Source organism: Periplaneta americana, chromosome 11 (genome assembly GCF_040183065.1).
Source record: "Periplaneta americana isolate PAMFEO1 chromosome 11, P.americana_PAMFEO1_priV1, whole genome shotgun sequence".
In the NCBI taxonomy this organism is placed as follows: Eukaryota; Metazoa; Arthropoda; class Insecta; order Blattodea; family Blattidae; genus Periplaneta; species Periplaneta americana.
Window position 1 is genome coordinate 39,096,417 of NC_091127.1, and position 15,865 is coordinate 39,112,281.

Below are 15,865 nucleotides of genomic sequence, written 5' to 3' on the forward strand. Positions count from 1 at the left end.
TAATCACGTTATTTTAAATTTTTCTTTATAATAGCGTACTTAGTTATTGTTTTGTACAGAGTTATGTCCCTCCTGGAGGTAATAACAACATTCATTCAAGACCATTGACGAAGATGATGATTATGTTGCCAATAAAACTTGACTTACAACAACAATGAATAGATCAACTGTGCTGCGAGCTACATGTTGATTGTTGTCATGTCCAAGACCAGGTCACTCTGTGTGTTCTGGATGTTTCTGATGCATTTATTGTAAATACGGTATGTGTACGATGCCGGTTGCGGTCTAGCACAGCCACGAGGAACACGTGTTCAGCTTCCTTTGTCTAGCTCCGCGCCTCGGCCCTGCCAGTTGGTAATTTTAGCATCGCCATGTCTCCATCCGCCCTGCTAGGGCGGAGCGAGGGGAGGAAAATATCCACCCAATTGGGGGGCACACTGCGGGAGCACCGTGTGATCACGTGGTCTCGGCGCGCCAATCGTGGAGCGGGATTCAATTTTGCCGCGCCGGGAAACTGCGCCAAAGGTTCGTGACGTTTCGTTCGAGCACATGCCTTTATCCTAAACAGGCGTTGCAGTCCAGTCGCGTTGCCGGCCTTCCTGCGTCGGCACCCCGTCATTGCAGCGGCGTTAAAGAGTAGAGTTTTATTTTTGTACAGTGTTCTTTTTATTGTATGTTGTAATAATTCCTTTATATCCTGTGATGCCTGCTAGTCTGTTTTCCGATATGGATCGAAGTAATAGCGGTCTCGAAGACCAAAGAGCACTACAGTTAGCATTCGAGTTGTCGATGCTAGGTTTCAATGATTCCTCAACTACAACGACTGAGCCGTCGCCCGGAGAGACACTAACACCCGCCTTCCCAGACGAGAACAGAGGCAAGAAGAGCCAGAATATGACGGAGTGTGTACCCGTGCCAAGTTCCGAACATGTAGCCGAAATCGTGGGCAGACAAGGTAAGTGCCCGTCATGGCGTCACCATGTGCACGAGTGCTTGTGTTTTGTTGTGCAGCCTTGAAGTTTGGGGTCAAATTGCAGTTTTTAAATGAACGTTTAGTCAAGAGTTGTCTCATTCTTTGAGACAGGTCCACTTTCCCTCATTAATTATTTAACAACGTTACGACCATTGCATAATGTTGCTAGTGCTCGTTGAATCTTGCGATGTTTTTGTTTTCTGTTTTGAAGGCGGGTATGAAGTCGATTATTAGGTCTGAAATAATCCGGTAGTAGCCTGCAATAATGTCTCGTAGCCTGTGGATAAAGAAATATACTGCAGTATCGTGAAGAGCGAGTGCAGGTATCCCCGAGTGCATTGTATGGATCGTACTAAAAACAAGAAGAAAAAATTGTGCCGGTATTCTAAGTGATTGCCTATATAGGTTATAATGTTTGTAGTGTTGAACGTTCGTAATAGTGATCTTGAAGATGTGTCGATTTTGTATTTTGTAATGATGCACTTAAAGGCTGCATTTAACTCTATTGTAATCACCGTACAGTACTTATGTTATGTTACCTATGTTTGTTTGTAGTAGCTATCATTTAGCCAGTCAAATATTTCCTTCCCAGTTGTAAGTTTCTTGTACCAGTTGGTTATAGTTTTTAAATTTTTAGTATTGTCCTTTCAGCTGTAATTCAGTGGACGTTGTAAATAATAATATTGAAAATATTGGTTATTGTCTCTAAAGCATGCGAACTGAACTTAAAAATTAACTACTCTAGAATGAAATATTGAGAAATGTCCTTGAATTTTTTCTTTACGCCGGATGAAGGAATTACGAGAAAACTAATACAAATAATAATAATGTTAAAAGTAATAGTATTACCGCTACTGAGTGGTAATGAATTTCAGTGGGCCTATTAATGTATTGATACAGTGTTTACTGGGAACCCGCATTTCTGCTTGAAATGGGCCAGACGCGGCGAACAAAGAATATTTGGTTGGTAGCAAGCTGAACATAGCAGCTGGCCGGAAGAACCCTCGGGCTGGTAGACGGGACCAGACCCATGCATGATACGAAGGAAACTCCGAACAAAGGGCCAATGGAGCAGATGTTACCGTGTCGCCACCATGTTCCTGTTTTTTTTATGAACTCTTGAGACCTTCATTCTGTGCTTTGTTACGTCAGAGCTAATTCAAATCTTTCGTAATCCGCCAACAATGCTGCCGTAATCTTTCATTCGAGCACGTGGTATGAAGATTGTTTATAATCATTTTATATATTCAAGGCTTTGTTTGAAAGCACTTCGGCTTCAGTTCACGAGGTACCAATAACTGTTTTCCTACGTTTTAATGATACATTTTCTCAGTTTTTGGTTACTTTTACCCTAGGTCATGTCTTTCCTACGCCGCACATCTCTGGTCTCGCTTGCATGGTTTCCCTTTCTTTGGAACGTTGAACCATAAAACCAGTCTTCATGCCATCAAGGTCGAGGCGAGAGAGAGAAGAAAACCGTGACGACGACGGCTTGAAACTCACGTCTGGGTGCGAGATAAAGTAATCAATAATCTGTTCCGACTTCGCTTGCTATGTGTGCGCGTTTTGTTTTGTAATGAAAAGGCTGAATAAACACTTCGTCCACTTCCTGTAATGTTATCTCTGCCTACACGCAAAGAAATCTGAGGTGACTCAACTATCTCCACGTGGTGCCTGCAATTGACCTACGAGTAACACCCCATAGAAGCGCAAAAAGTGGGAGGTTAATGTTCAGCTAGCCTTGAATGCGCTTATCTCATGGTGCATAACAACTTTACTTGTCTGTACTTAGATAATTGAATAGTGGGTGTGTTTGGGTGAGATGTTTGGCAACGCAGGATTAGTTCATTGCTCTATCCTGTGGCTCCCTCTGATAATATTATTAGGGGAAGGTCATATGCTACGTTCTCACGAAAATGCCTCCCCCCCTCTTCGTTCTTTTTGAATGAGCACTACCACTGCCTATGCGGGTTCCCCCTAACGCTATATATATATAACGAGACAAACGGGGAAAAGTGAGCACGGTGTTTAGACAAAACACTAACGCGTTAAACAATTGTCTCTATGTAACAAGGCAAAGGAGAAAATCTTTCTCGCTGCACTAAAAGAAAACAAACGAGAAAAATGCAAGTTGTGTTAGACAAAACATTAACACATTAAACAGCTTAAATCTCAATCTCTTTGTAGCAGGAAATGAGCAGATATGAGGTTGCAGTATCAAACTCACGTCTTTTATTTCTCGTGTGACGTATAACAGTTTTTAGTTTGTCTGGATGCATAATTTGAAGACTATGAAGTGACTTCCCACGTTATCGACGTGTTCGATTCAAGCAAGTCGTTTTGTTTTATACATAGTTAATCAAGTACACTTAATTTGAAATAAAATATTAAAGGTCGTGCATTGACGGAACGTTGGTAGCCTGTTAATTTGGCCATATGTTTAAAATTACCTATTATTATAGTAGTAATAATAATAATAATAATAATAATAATAATAATAATAATAATTCCTAACGGTAATACATACTCTGAAAAAAAAGTTCCTATAGTGGCTGGGATATAAGTAACCATCACCAAAAATATTATGACTAGATTTGTGGATAAGCTGGTTACTAATTCAGAATTGCACATTAAACCACAAAAGCATGTGACAATGCAAATGTTATATTGATACAAAGGTTTTAATGTGTGGAAATTCACGAAATTTCTTCTTTTCTGTTTCTCATGCTTATTTCCATTTAACGTAGTTAATTTGAATTGTGTGGTTCTGTATATTGATAAAAACTTTGTACATTTATGTAACCTTTTTCAAGGAGGCAAGTTAGTGATGTACTAATAATAGTAATAAAAATGTTATGAAGGCAAATGTTAATGTAAAACTGTCAAGATCGATCTCAATTTTTTAGTTTTCATCGGCCGTTTTTTCCTTAATTGAGTTTGGGAAAATTTTAGAACATGGATTGCACCTACCAAATTATGTCTAAAATACTAAAAAGAGCAGATTTGTCTGCGTTTGTCGAATGCGCAACGTTATATTTACGAAAAGGCACTTTTCAGTGCCAATATCAATAATGTTGTTTTGACACTTTGTGATTGTTTAAACTTCGAAGTTAGCAAATAAGTACTATGTTTTGGGGTTTCAATTAACATGTCTTATTGTTTGTAAATACGGAAAAAGTCTGATTTGTTTCATGAACTTTGAATAATATGTTCGTGTCAGGGCGCTCCATCTTAACCACGTGATTTTCGAGCCGCGTCCCTGCCGCTGTCCCGTGTTGCTGCAGCATGCGTTGCCATAGCAACCCCTGGGTTTAACCCCCTCTGTGAAGAGTCGGTCTGCTCGCCCGGTCAACCAACCCTCGCCTCGATGCAGCGGTGTAGAAGGGGGGGGGCGATTTATGGACGGAGCTCCTTCCAGGGCACTGCGGCGCCTCTTGAACAAGGGCGCAAAATTAACATCTCTTTTTGGGCCCTTGTCATAGCCATTTCCGGGAGCTCTGGCTTTCTGTAGAACTTCCACCACGCTTATAATTTGTAACTAGTACATGGTGAATTCTCAGCTCGAAATAAGTTTACTTTGCGTATTCTCTTATCATCCAGGCCCATGTCTATTAGTACGGCTTACGTTATTGCACGTATTTTGAGTCTGTGCTAAATTTTTCTCTTGGCGTATAGGCCTATTCCAGAATTTCGTTCGGGTCTGTATGCATTGTATTTACCTTTCAATTTGTTGGTAAATATTGCCTGTAGAACTTGGGATTGAAATACATTATTTACAAAAAAAAAAAATAATAAAACAAAATAAGACCGCCACTGATTGAACAACAAACTTTAAATTACCCACCCGGCAAATGCTTCATGTTTATACTGATGATTTCGTTTATATGACATCATTCCATTTTCGGCCAATGAAGTGTAATGAACTTTTAAGTCCAACTGATCAGTCGTACATCGCAATAATTTCTGCAGCACGATTTATCACTATCAATTTATCGCATGGTCGTTCTTTTGTTTAGTCAGTGTCGCCAACTGTTTCCACATTAATCGACGAGCATGAATTCATTGTACTAAATTAAGTGCGAAATTCTACTTCCACATCTATATCTTCATCTTCTAATTCCATGTTCATTGTATCCAAAGAAAATGACACTCCTTCATAACAATTGTTCATTTAATTAATGTATTACTCAGGTTATTTGCAATTATATTATAAAATGTGGTATTACATTCTCGATAACGTAAGAATATTGCATGGTTTTATAGATCTAAAAATGGAACTCCATACTTGTAATAGCTTTTTACGATGTTGACTTAAGACTTTCAAGATACGACTAAAATTATCGAAGACTTATCTGATTGAATGCTTAAAATATTTTGATACTGAAGTTCTTAATTAATACTTTTTTTTCTGAGTTGGTTATTTACTACATTGAAAGAACTACAATAACTGCATAGTACTTTGTCATTGTTGATGGAATTTGTGATAGCAAGACTATCTGGCAAGATAAAACAGAGGATTTGTCTTGCATTTGGGGAAAACCTCGAAAGAAACTGTCAGGTGGTAATCAGTCTAAGCGGGAATCGAACCCAACGCCCGAGAGCAGCCGAACCAACAGGCTATACCGGGAAATAATAAAGCTGCGAAACCGATGAACTTCGAAGATCTGGTTGAAATATGAACTATTTTATATGTAAAAATGATTAGATCTATTTCTTCATTCTAAAAAGTAACGTAGGTTTCCTTTTATATTTCAGCTGTTCGGGAAGGAAAATACCTACTCTTTTTCTGAAATTAACTAGTGAGAAATGTGGACAGTGTTACTGTTTATAGTTCAAATATCTGGGAAATTTTTGGCATTTGTTCACACGTAATTTACACCTTTCATTTGGAGCGCAGATGAAATGTTGTTGGGAATGTTTGGGGGATTCCTTAGTCTGTAATGAGAGACGGGAAGTGGAGGGGGATGCTTCCCATGAAAGTAGCGTCACGAGACTCAAGGTCACCGTTTCTTGAAGCCTTCTTGATATTACAAAAGGTGAAATGGGAAAAGTTAAGACACTGGGTCCTTCAGTACAGGCTGAGCAAATAGGCATAGGTAGGCTATACCTCATTTTAAGCAACTTCAGGCACATTGAAAGCCGTGTATTTAAACCTAAATTAATATAAAACTAATATAAACATCTTAAAAGTGGTGCAAGCTGGGGGGGGGGGACAATTTTCCGTAAGTCAGTTTATTAAATTTTAGAAGTTACACAGGCTTTTGCGTTGTGTGCTTTGTAGTCTAAAGATGGAGTGACTTAACAAGACTTGTGGTACAAAAGCTTGCTAGATCGCAGATTTTGCACGCAGAAGTTCAAATCCCGGCGAGTTCTAGTAGCATTTGTTTACTACAAATGTCTTGGGGCTGATTACCACCTACTGCTTGGTTTCGAGTTCCTGCCATAGCCATTCATTCGTGATGTTACTTCAGGTATTATTAAAGAAGAGTGGGGATGGTTGACAAAGAGTGGGTCCTACTATAAAATGAAGGAACCGAAGTCTCAACTACTCGCATACTTATGATAAAAGTTCTAGAACTAAGGATTAGTGACATTTCGTTTGCTAATGAATAGGAAGTTGATGAGCTAAGAACCTGCTGAAGATTCATGCAGTTCTAACTGTAACAATAATATTCCAATCTTCTTCATTCTTCTCAGGGACTGGGCCCAATGGTCTGTTCCGTCCTCATGCGAGTGTCTTGCCATTTTGTTTCGGTCTGCCTACACTTTTACATTCCATAGGTACAGGGACATCATTTTATTTTTACTTCAATTTTTATTGTACCTGAGTTTTTTAATGTACTTCACTCCCACCCCTTCTACTAAGGAAGTTCCAACTCCACACAGAACCAAGACCGCAGATAGTAAGCAGTACTGAGTTACTGGGTATAGTACGTTCCAGAAATATGTTCGCGTTTTCCAGTGACGAAAGAGCTTTCAATATTGAATCATATTTTCGCATAGGTACTGTCCGTTTGCCTACGTTGCATCCCGATTTCCCCCACATGCTTCTGCTCGCCCCTCTGTAAAAGCTGGGCTGTCTTAGCTCTTTTCTGTAAACATTAATTTCTCTTAGGAATTGGACGTTTACAGCTGTTTAATTTAACTTAAAGGGCCTCGTTAAGTAATTAACTGTCACGTGATTTCTTCCCTTTCTACAATCCTGCGGCATAACCACTTGGACGGACAGTAGATAGCATGTCTGAGTAATTTTATATTTTCGGGTCGGGCAGAAGTGAAGATTGAATTCACAGTACGTAGAGTAGGTACAGAATTATTTCAACATGAGTTACTAGTACGAAGGACGAAACTGGCAATTGGAATTAGATGCAATAGTCTATAGTGCGATGATATGCACAAAAGAACTGAAGCCTGTATCGAAATGAACGGCCACGATTTTCAAAATTGTGTTTAAATATTCATATTATGATTATTTTTCAATTTAACTTCTTTCTCTATATTGTACGCTAATGTGCTGTAGACAGTATAATATACACTGCATAATGAATACGTTCGCATGGATAACTCACTTCGTGAGTAAAAACACTTATTCTTAATACAGTACTGTACTTTGATTAAAGAAAAACCTAATGAAAATTATCAAACTCAAAATCGCGATATTTCCTAGTTTACGTAAATGGATGAACTACTTTTCTTCCATCCTATACCTAGTAGAGTGATTTGTGTTTTACGCCAGTATCATCGAACTCCAGTCTTGGAGGGGGGAGCAAGCGGTGTTTCCGGTTCTCTAAAGGTATAGACAGGTTAATATTAAAAATGTTAGTAAAAATGAAATGATGTCCCTGTATATACTAGCCTATATAACTTAATATTTCACTAAGCGTTCTCCATTCTTTTTTAAAATGTTGATACCAGTTGATTTTTTGGTTCCGCAATTTTTGTGAGTTTAAACTGTATATTCTATGTAGTCCCTTGCGGATGTCTATGCTTCTCTTTTGATCCAAGAGAGTAAATCCAGCTACAGATCTCAAGAACCTCAACTCAGTGGATCCTATTTTCAGTTTAGCAATTATATTCAAAGCCTAATTCTCGCATCCATGGGTTCTCATTAACATTGCCATGGCTTAGTAAAATTTAATTTGCATTGTTTTTAGTATTTTTATTTTTAATGTTATTATCCCAGTCATTTGTCTAAATTTGTATTTAAATATTCTTCAGCACAGTATGACAAATGGAAACTAGATAGTTCAATAATTTCAATGTTTACAACTATCAATATAGCCCTACACAAATAAATTAATAAAGTTGTTTTTTTTTTTTTTTGGAAAAGTATGAATGTATACTAAACATATTTATTATGATTTTTTTTGGAAGGTAAAGAATGTATTTAGGCCGAGACGTAGATGAGAGGATAATATTAAAATGGATTTGAGAGAGATGGGATATGATGATAGAGACTGGATTAATCTTGCATAGGATAGGGAACGATGGCGGGCTTAATGTGAGGGCGGCAATGAACCTGCGGGTTCCTTAAAAGTCATTTGTAAGTAAGTAAGAAATGTACTTTCATAGTCTAGAATTGGCCATGATTTGCAGTTCATGACCAGTCTCGACAGAGATAAGTTTTTAGTGAGGTAGAAGGTTTACCTTTGGAACCGTCTCGAATTTCACAGATACAGTATGTTGGTATCCACATAATAACACATTTGTTTGGGTTGCATTGGAAAACTGTGGCGAGACCCCCACACTTTGACCGTGATGTTGATTTTATAATCAACACGAGGAATCAGATATGCTATCTTCAACTGCGTGCTTATGTTTGCGTGATGACAAAAGAGGATTAAAATCGGTAATGAAAAATATGAAAAATGTACTTAATGTGCTACTGTCATTTCCCGTAACTTTGGTCCTGGAACACAATTATGGTTCATGATAAAACCATTCAAAACATTGTAGAAGTAACATAGATCGCTCGTAGATAGCTGTAGTGACTTGACTCCAAATTACAGTACAGTAAAAATATATTTAAACGAGATACTACGTTATGAAGTACAAAATTTGAATGGTTGTATCGTGGACCCATAGTTGTGTTTCAGGGCCATAGTTATGGGAAAGTATCTGATCGAAAGTGAGCGCACTTGCAAAGAAATGTTTATGTAGATAAATGCATGAATTTCCGGTTCCTAATGATGAGTAATTACTATATGGAAAACTCAAGTTCTTTCTTAATGATTTCATAGTACATGGACGTGTCTGTAATCAGTGAAGCGGCAAAGAAGTTATTTACTTTGTCGACTAGTACATTTTTAAATTGCTCTTTCTCTTTGACTCGCTGTTACTTCATGTTCTGCGTAAAAACAAGAGTTCTAATTGGGGGCCGCAAATCTCGGAACTGTTTAGTGTTCTCATTTTCCTCGCAATCTTGTACCATGACCTTCAAGTCATTAATATCATGTTATCTGTGCAAAAAGTAAGGGACGCTGTAGCAACGTGCCATAAGATCACTGTGACCGACGAATGAACGTTCTATAGGGCAAACAACTGCGGGAGTCTGAAGTAAGTGCCAATGCTTGGTCCGTAGGTTACAGTGAATAGAATCATCCTTCAAGAATTTCTTTCTTTGTTCCATTCTGCCCTGGATTGCTATGAAAATTCAGAACATGAAACCCAGTTACAAGGGGAGATAAATTTCCATTTATGCCAGACTTCGAACCCAAGTCAGCTGCATTTATAGCTACGAATGCACTACCTGATGACAAAACTAGAACAGAGTGTAATGTATAGAAAATTAGATTCGTTTAATAACTTGTAATTGTATAGTTAGAGCGAAGATTTCCATCTCTTCCTCCTCCAAGTATTAGGCCATATGGCTGTTACGATCTCAGTAGAATTTTCAATCCAGCGCTTCTTTGGACGACCGAGAGATCTCTTCCCGTTTGGACGATAGTGGAGCATGACTTTTGGGATTCTATCTCCATATAAAACAAATAAATGCAGGGAATTCTTGAACAGTTCCTCCCCCCCAAGTTCGTTTCTCGAATGATATCGTTTTTGCACAAGATTAAGATCTTACTGAGAGTTCGTTATATTCGATAGAACATTTCCCAACGTTTTGATTATTTGAAATGCTGAATGGTCTCAGCTTTGGGTCGTGTTATCTAGTCTTAATATTCGATTTAGAAGCTATTAATGATCGTTAAAAAAGTGATTGTTGCAATTTAATTCTGTATTAACTTTTATATAAATAGTCTATTCTTTTGTGAATGAAATTGTATTTTCGGTTTGGTGTTCTGTGAATTCTTGATTGTCGCATCTTCTGTTTGAAATACTTGCGATGAAGTATGTACTTATTTTTTATATCTTTATATCAGAGCCTAGTATGTTAACAAGTATTTTACGCATATTTTCTCTAGTTGTTTGTGCATTTCTCAAACAGGAACACGTGATTTTATCGTTCAGTTCTGTATTATTTAGGAGTAGATTTTTTTTAATTCCCGAGCATGTAGGTTTTCTTTCTAGCCTGTAGACTTTTCAATATTGCGAGATAAATACAAAGTTTACATAGCTAATAAATGCATAATAATAATAATAATAATAATAATAATAATAATAATAATAATAATAATAATACTTAATGGCTTTTAAGGAATCCGGAGGTTCATTGCAGCCCTCACATAAGCTCGCAACATGTCCCTATCCTGAGCAAGATCAATCCAGTCTCTATCATATCCCACCTCCCTCAAATCCATTTTAATATTATCTTCCCATCTACGTCTCGGCCTCCCCGAAGGTCATAATATTATTTATTGAATTTCCAAGTTTATAGAACCCTATTTTACCCGGAGGTATATTAGGGCTGTAATTAAATCATACATATTATAGCCCTGTACAAATAGTTACATAAAATACATACATAATTATGACATAAAATACACATATTATATTAAATGTGTATGACAAAAGTCATATTTATATTATACAAATGCAAAGATATAAGATAAAATAGATATAATATATAGAAATAGATGCAGAATATATGAAATGCTGGCATATTACATACAGACTTGTTACTTAAAAATAATAATAATAATAATAATAATAATAATAATAAGTAAGTATTTCGTAGAAATAAACAAATAACACTTTTAAGGACGTATATGACATAAAAATGACTAATAATAATAATAATAATAATAATAATAATAATAATAATAATAATAATAATTGTGATATGTTTTGTACGTCTTAAGGATGAAATGTTTAACACATTATTATGGTTTGTTTTCTTGTGATGTACGCCTCCCATTGGCATATTTCGGTCCCATTCCAACTTGTCTTCCTTAGGAGCGCTTAATTACGTCTGAATATATTGCGTGAATATAAAGTCATCCATCCGAAGCACACGACTTCTCCATTCATGCGAAAGCAGTGCGTTATTTGAAGGCCATGACAGTATTATTCAACATTGTGAAGAAAGTAGAATCGTAACAATCGTCTCGCGTCGTATTTGCACTTGACGATGCTGAATGGTGGGGATGCGGTCAAGGCCGTCTGAGTGTATTAGTTCGGGGATTCCGTTCTGGAGTCTGCAGACCCGATTCATATTCAGCAGGCTGTGTATGTATGTATGTGCGTTTTATCGCGTTCCTCGAGTGGATTTCATGCAGGTTTCTACATTACACGTGGAGCTAAAAGGATGAAGATAGTTGTGACGCATCAGAAAGGCTTAGGTGCTCCTTCGGAAGCGGGTTACGCTGCAAGTGAAAACTCTAAATAATAAAGTTGTGAACTGAATTCCTATTCGTGTCGATATCCTTCTATAATTATCAAAATGTAGGGAGATGGAGGAATATCATGTTGTGTAATAAAGCATTAGTAAACCAGCCGTCGGTGGTCAACTGAAGCTTTTCATGGAACCAGTATTGCCAACATATAAATTCCATCAGTCTAACATCTGGAAATCCGTCAAAATTAAAAAAAAAAAAAAGTGAATTAGACCCACTCAATGTATCTATATATAAATAAAAAGCAAATTTTTAACACAACTTACCAATCTTGATTAAAATAATAATTCGTCAAACTCTGACTTGATTACGAGGAAATCTGAAATAGTTGATTCCTTAACATGGTACTGCAATGGCAGGGCTGTTCAAAGAAAAAGTAAAATTCGCCAACAATTAAAAATGATAGCAACTAGAAAAGTCAAAAGACAATTTAAATCATAATTTCCGCCAGAAAATTCGTCACCTGTCAAAGCCATTCATTCCTTTCCCGTCCGCTAAAAATTGTGCTCCTAATATAGCATTGGGGCGGATTAAGGAACATTCCTATCCTAGGGGGCGAAATTAGGAACACCATGTGAAAGAAACTTGTCCGATTAAAGCATCAAAACAATGGCTGACAACGTACATTTCCAATTTAGAAATGCAACTAGACATATCACATGTTTTTATGACAGAACTTTGTTTTTGTAGGATACCTTTATTGCTGAACTGACAACACAAAGGTAACTCTGGAAAAATATCAAATACTCGTTAAAACTAAGAATCACAACGACTCTCTTTCTAGCACTGTTCTCACTCCAATGACACAAAGAACGTCTAAAGCAACGCCACTGAACAGTTTCCACTGCTTATCGGCAGAATGCAGCATGTAACATACTCAATACCAAAGGGTACGAAATTGGGAACAAGGGCGATGATAGACACAGTTCCATTATTCGTGAATCCGATGCTGACATGCGGGCCACTTTGCCTTAGCTGTGACAGCCAGGTCCTAACACTAGATGAACACAAAGCCCTTCAATCCTATATCAGCGTCGGAGACCCACACTACTCCCCCCTCCCCCCAAGATTTCACCCCAGCCTATTTGTAACTATAGGAGAGTGGAGTTGATGGAATGAGAAATGGGAGTACCATGAGAAGAACTCTAGACATGTTCTAACATCACTCAAGACGAACAAGACCGTATGATCTGTCCCAGTGTATTTTACTTCCTACTGGGATTAAATTATGTTGTCCGCGGAATTCATAGCTAAAGTTGCTACCACTTAGAAGTACCGCATCGTATCATGACAAACTTATGAGTGCCTTGCACTGAAAACGCCATTATTTACGATAAAAATTGTGTGTACAGTTAGCGATAATGCATGAGTAGATACGAAGACAAAATACATTGCTGTAGCAAGACGCACTTGCATGTAATTTAAATGTACGATGTTGTGAGTCTGACTAGAGAATGAAGCACAGGTTGAAATGTACAGGGACATCATTATATTTTTACTACAATTTTTATTGTACCAGAGTTTTTGAATGTACTTCACTCCCACTCCTAGTAGCAAACTTCCACACACAAACAAAGCCGCATAGTCGTCTTACGGTCATAGTAAGCAGTACAGAGTCAGTATAGTATGTTCCAGAAATATGATCGCATTTTCCAGTGAAGAAAGCGCATTCATTCACTATTGAATCACAGTCTAGTATATACAGTCGCGAAGCTCAATACGTAGTAAATATGCAAACATTAGATAGTTGCTCACCACTAGGATCGCTAATATCGCCTCATTACAGGCAATGCAAAATGGTACCGTCACAGTCTATTGTTTTTAGCACTCTCAAAACTCAAGCTTCGTGACTGTATATAGTAGACTGTGATAGAATCATATTTTCGCACAGGTTCAGTTTGTAGAGCAGCTGGCTACGGACTGGAAGGTCCGGGGTTCGATCCCAGGTGGTGACAGGATTTTTCCTCGTTGCCAAACTTTCAGAACGGCCCTAGGTTCACTCAGCCTCCTATAAAATTGAGTACCGGGTCTTTCCCGGGAGTAAAAGGCGGTTAGAGCGTGGTGCCGACCACACCACCTCATTCTAGTGCCGAGGTCATGGAAAGCATGGGGCTCTACCTCCATGCCCCCCCCCCCAAGTGCCTTCATGGCATGTTACGGGGATACCTTTACCTTTTACTGTGCGTCCGTATAGTTGCGTTGCATCCCGGTTCCCTCCAGGCCGTTTCTGCTGGCCCCTCTGTGACTGGGCTGTCTTAGCTCTTTTCTGAAAACACTTGCTGTTAGGAATTGGACTTCTAAGGAATATTATACAACTATTTAAAATAATTTAAATATAAGGGCCTCGTAAAGTAATTGTCACGTGATTTCCCCACTTTCTAAGACCCTCCTACATAACCACATGGACGGACAGTAGATAGCATATCTGAGTAATTTTATCTATGCGGATCGGGCAGAAGTGAAGAATGAGTTGACAGTACGTACGGTACGCTGTTGTAAAGTATGTACAGTACAGAATTATTTCAACAGGCTCATCCATGTCGCCTGATTTGAGTGCTTTGAATTTTTTCTTTGGAGTTACTGTGAAGCAGTTGTTTGCCAAACATCCTACAACAATAGAAGAATTAAATCATTATATTCAAGAAACCACACATTCAATTTCAGAAGATATGCTTGAAAACGTTTTTGATAATATGCACAAAATAACTGAAGCCTGCATCGAAATGAACGACCACCATTTTCAATAATTTGTTTAAATATCTATATTTTGATTATTTTTAAGATTTAAATGGACTCTTCATATTATATACTAATGTGCAGTAGACAGTATACTATACGTATGCATAATAAATACGTCCTAGTGGATAGTTCAGTTAGTGAGTAAAAAACACTTACTGTTAATACTGTACTGTATTTTGAAATAAAAACTCGACGAAAATGATCGAACTCAAAATCGTAACATTTCCTAGTTTACGTGAATGGATGCACTACTACTTTTCTTCCCTTCTATAGCCTACCTAGTAAAGTTATTTGTATTGTATTTTACACTAGTGTCGCCAAACTTCGGTCGTGGAAGGGGGTACCAAATAGTGTTCCGGTTCTCAATCGTTAATCCAAAGGCATAGTCAGGTTAATATTGGAAATGTTAGTAAAAACAAAATGATGTCCCTGTACTATGTGACAAGGATCTACAGCTCGTCAGACATCTTGGCATGTGAGGTTAACTTGAAATATTATGGGAATGACTCTTACTTTTCGAATTTAGCATCCAGACGACATGTCCGAACATCCACCTTCATCTTTCATCCTTCAAACAACTGCTACCAATAATTAACCAATAAGAAAGAAGAAAAAAAATTAGAGCGTGTTGTATCGAGCAGAAATGCATTTTTTAAAGTTGTGTTTTTCTGTCTGTTCAAAATTAGTATTGATTTGGTGTAGTTTGGCTCCTTGGGTACGAATTCCACGCTAATTAAAGGTATACATTAAGTAGATAATTTGACGAGGAGAAAGCGAACAACCGATTGTACTGGAATTGCGTCTTTTATGGTCTCTCACTCAGAGTTCGAAAAGACTAGTTTAGCAGCTAGATGATTATTCGCTATTGTACAGTCAGTAATACCCCATTTCTGGACCATTCTCCTAAACTAGTGTCAGCTGGGACAGTCGGGATTACCAGTGGTTCACTTCAGTGACTCGTGCGTGGTTTGTACGTTTGAACATGACATCCTCCAGTTCGAAATGCACTGATTTATAGTAGGGTAGAAGGTTTCTTTTACCCATGATAACAGTTAAGGGAGTGAGTCTACAATGACAATATTCCAAATCCATTTCAGGGCCACAGATGTCACTGGCAGTAACTGTACAGCTCTTTCACGGACCCTCATTACATGAGCACCCTCAATTCCCCGCCCCCCCTCGTTCGCCGGCGCGCATGTTTGTTTTGGCCGATCTGCACGAGATACTCGTAGGAAATAATGTACAATCCACATTGAATGTACCGTATAAACTCGGATTGTAAATCGTTCTTACTTTAAATTTGTAACTAATTTACCACAATAATGTAAGTCTGTTAGTCTGTAAATGTAACATCTGCACGTGGAAAAAT

General features: G+C 37.9%; 1 protein-coding gene across 1 annotated transcript in view; it reads left to right on the top strand.

The window, feature by feature from the left end:
- Positions 1 to 554: 554 nt before the first annotated feature.
- Positions 555 to 15,865, top strand: part of LOC138708953 (RNA-binding protein MEX3B) — a 93,134-nt gene continuing 77,823 nt past the window's right edge. Inside the window, exon 1 of the mRNA XM_069839342.1 lies at positions 555 to 955. Coding sequence (XP_069695443.1) covers positions 703 to 955 — 253 coding nt within the window. The 5' untranslated portion in view covers positions 555 to 702. The remainder of the gene's footprint in view (positions 956 to 15,865) is intronic.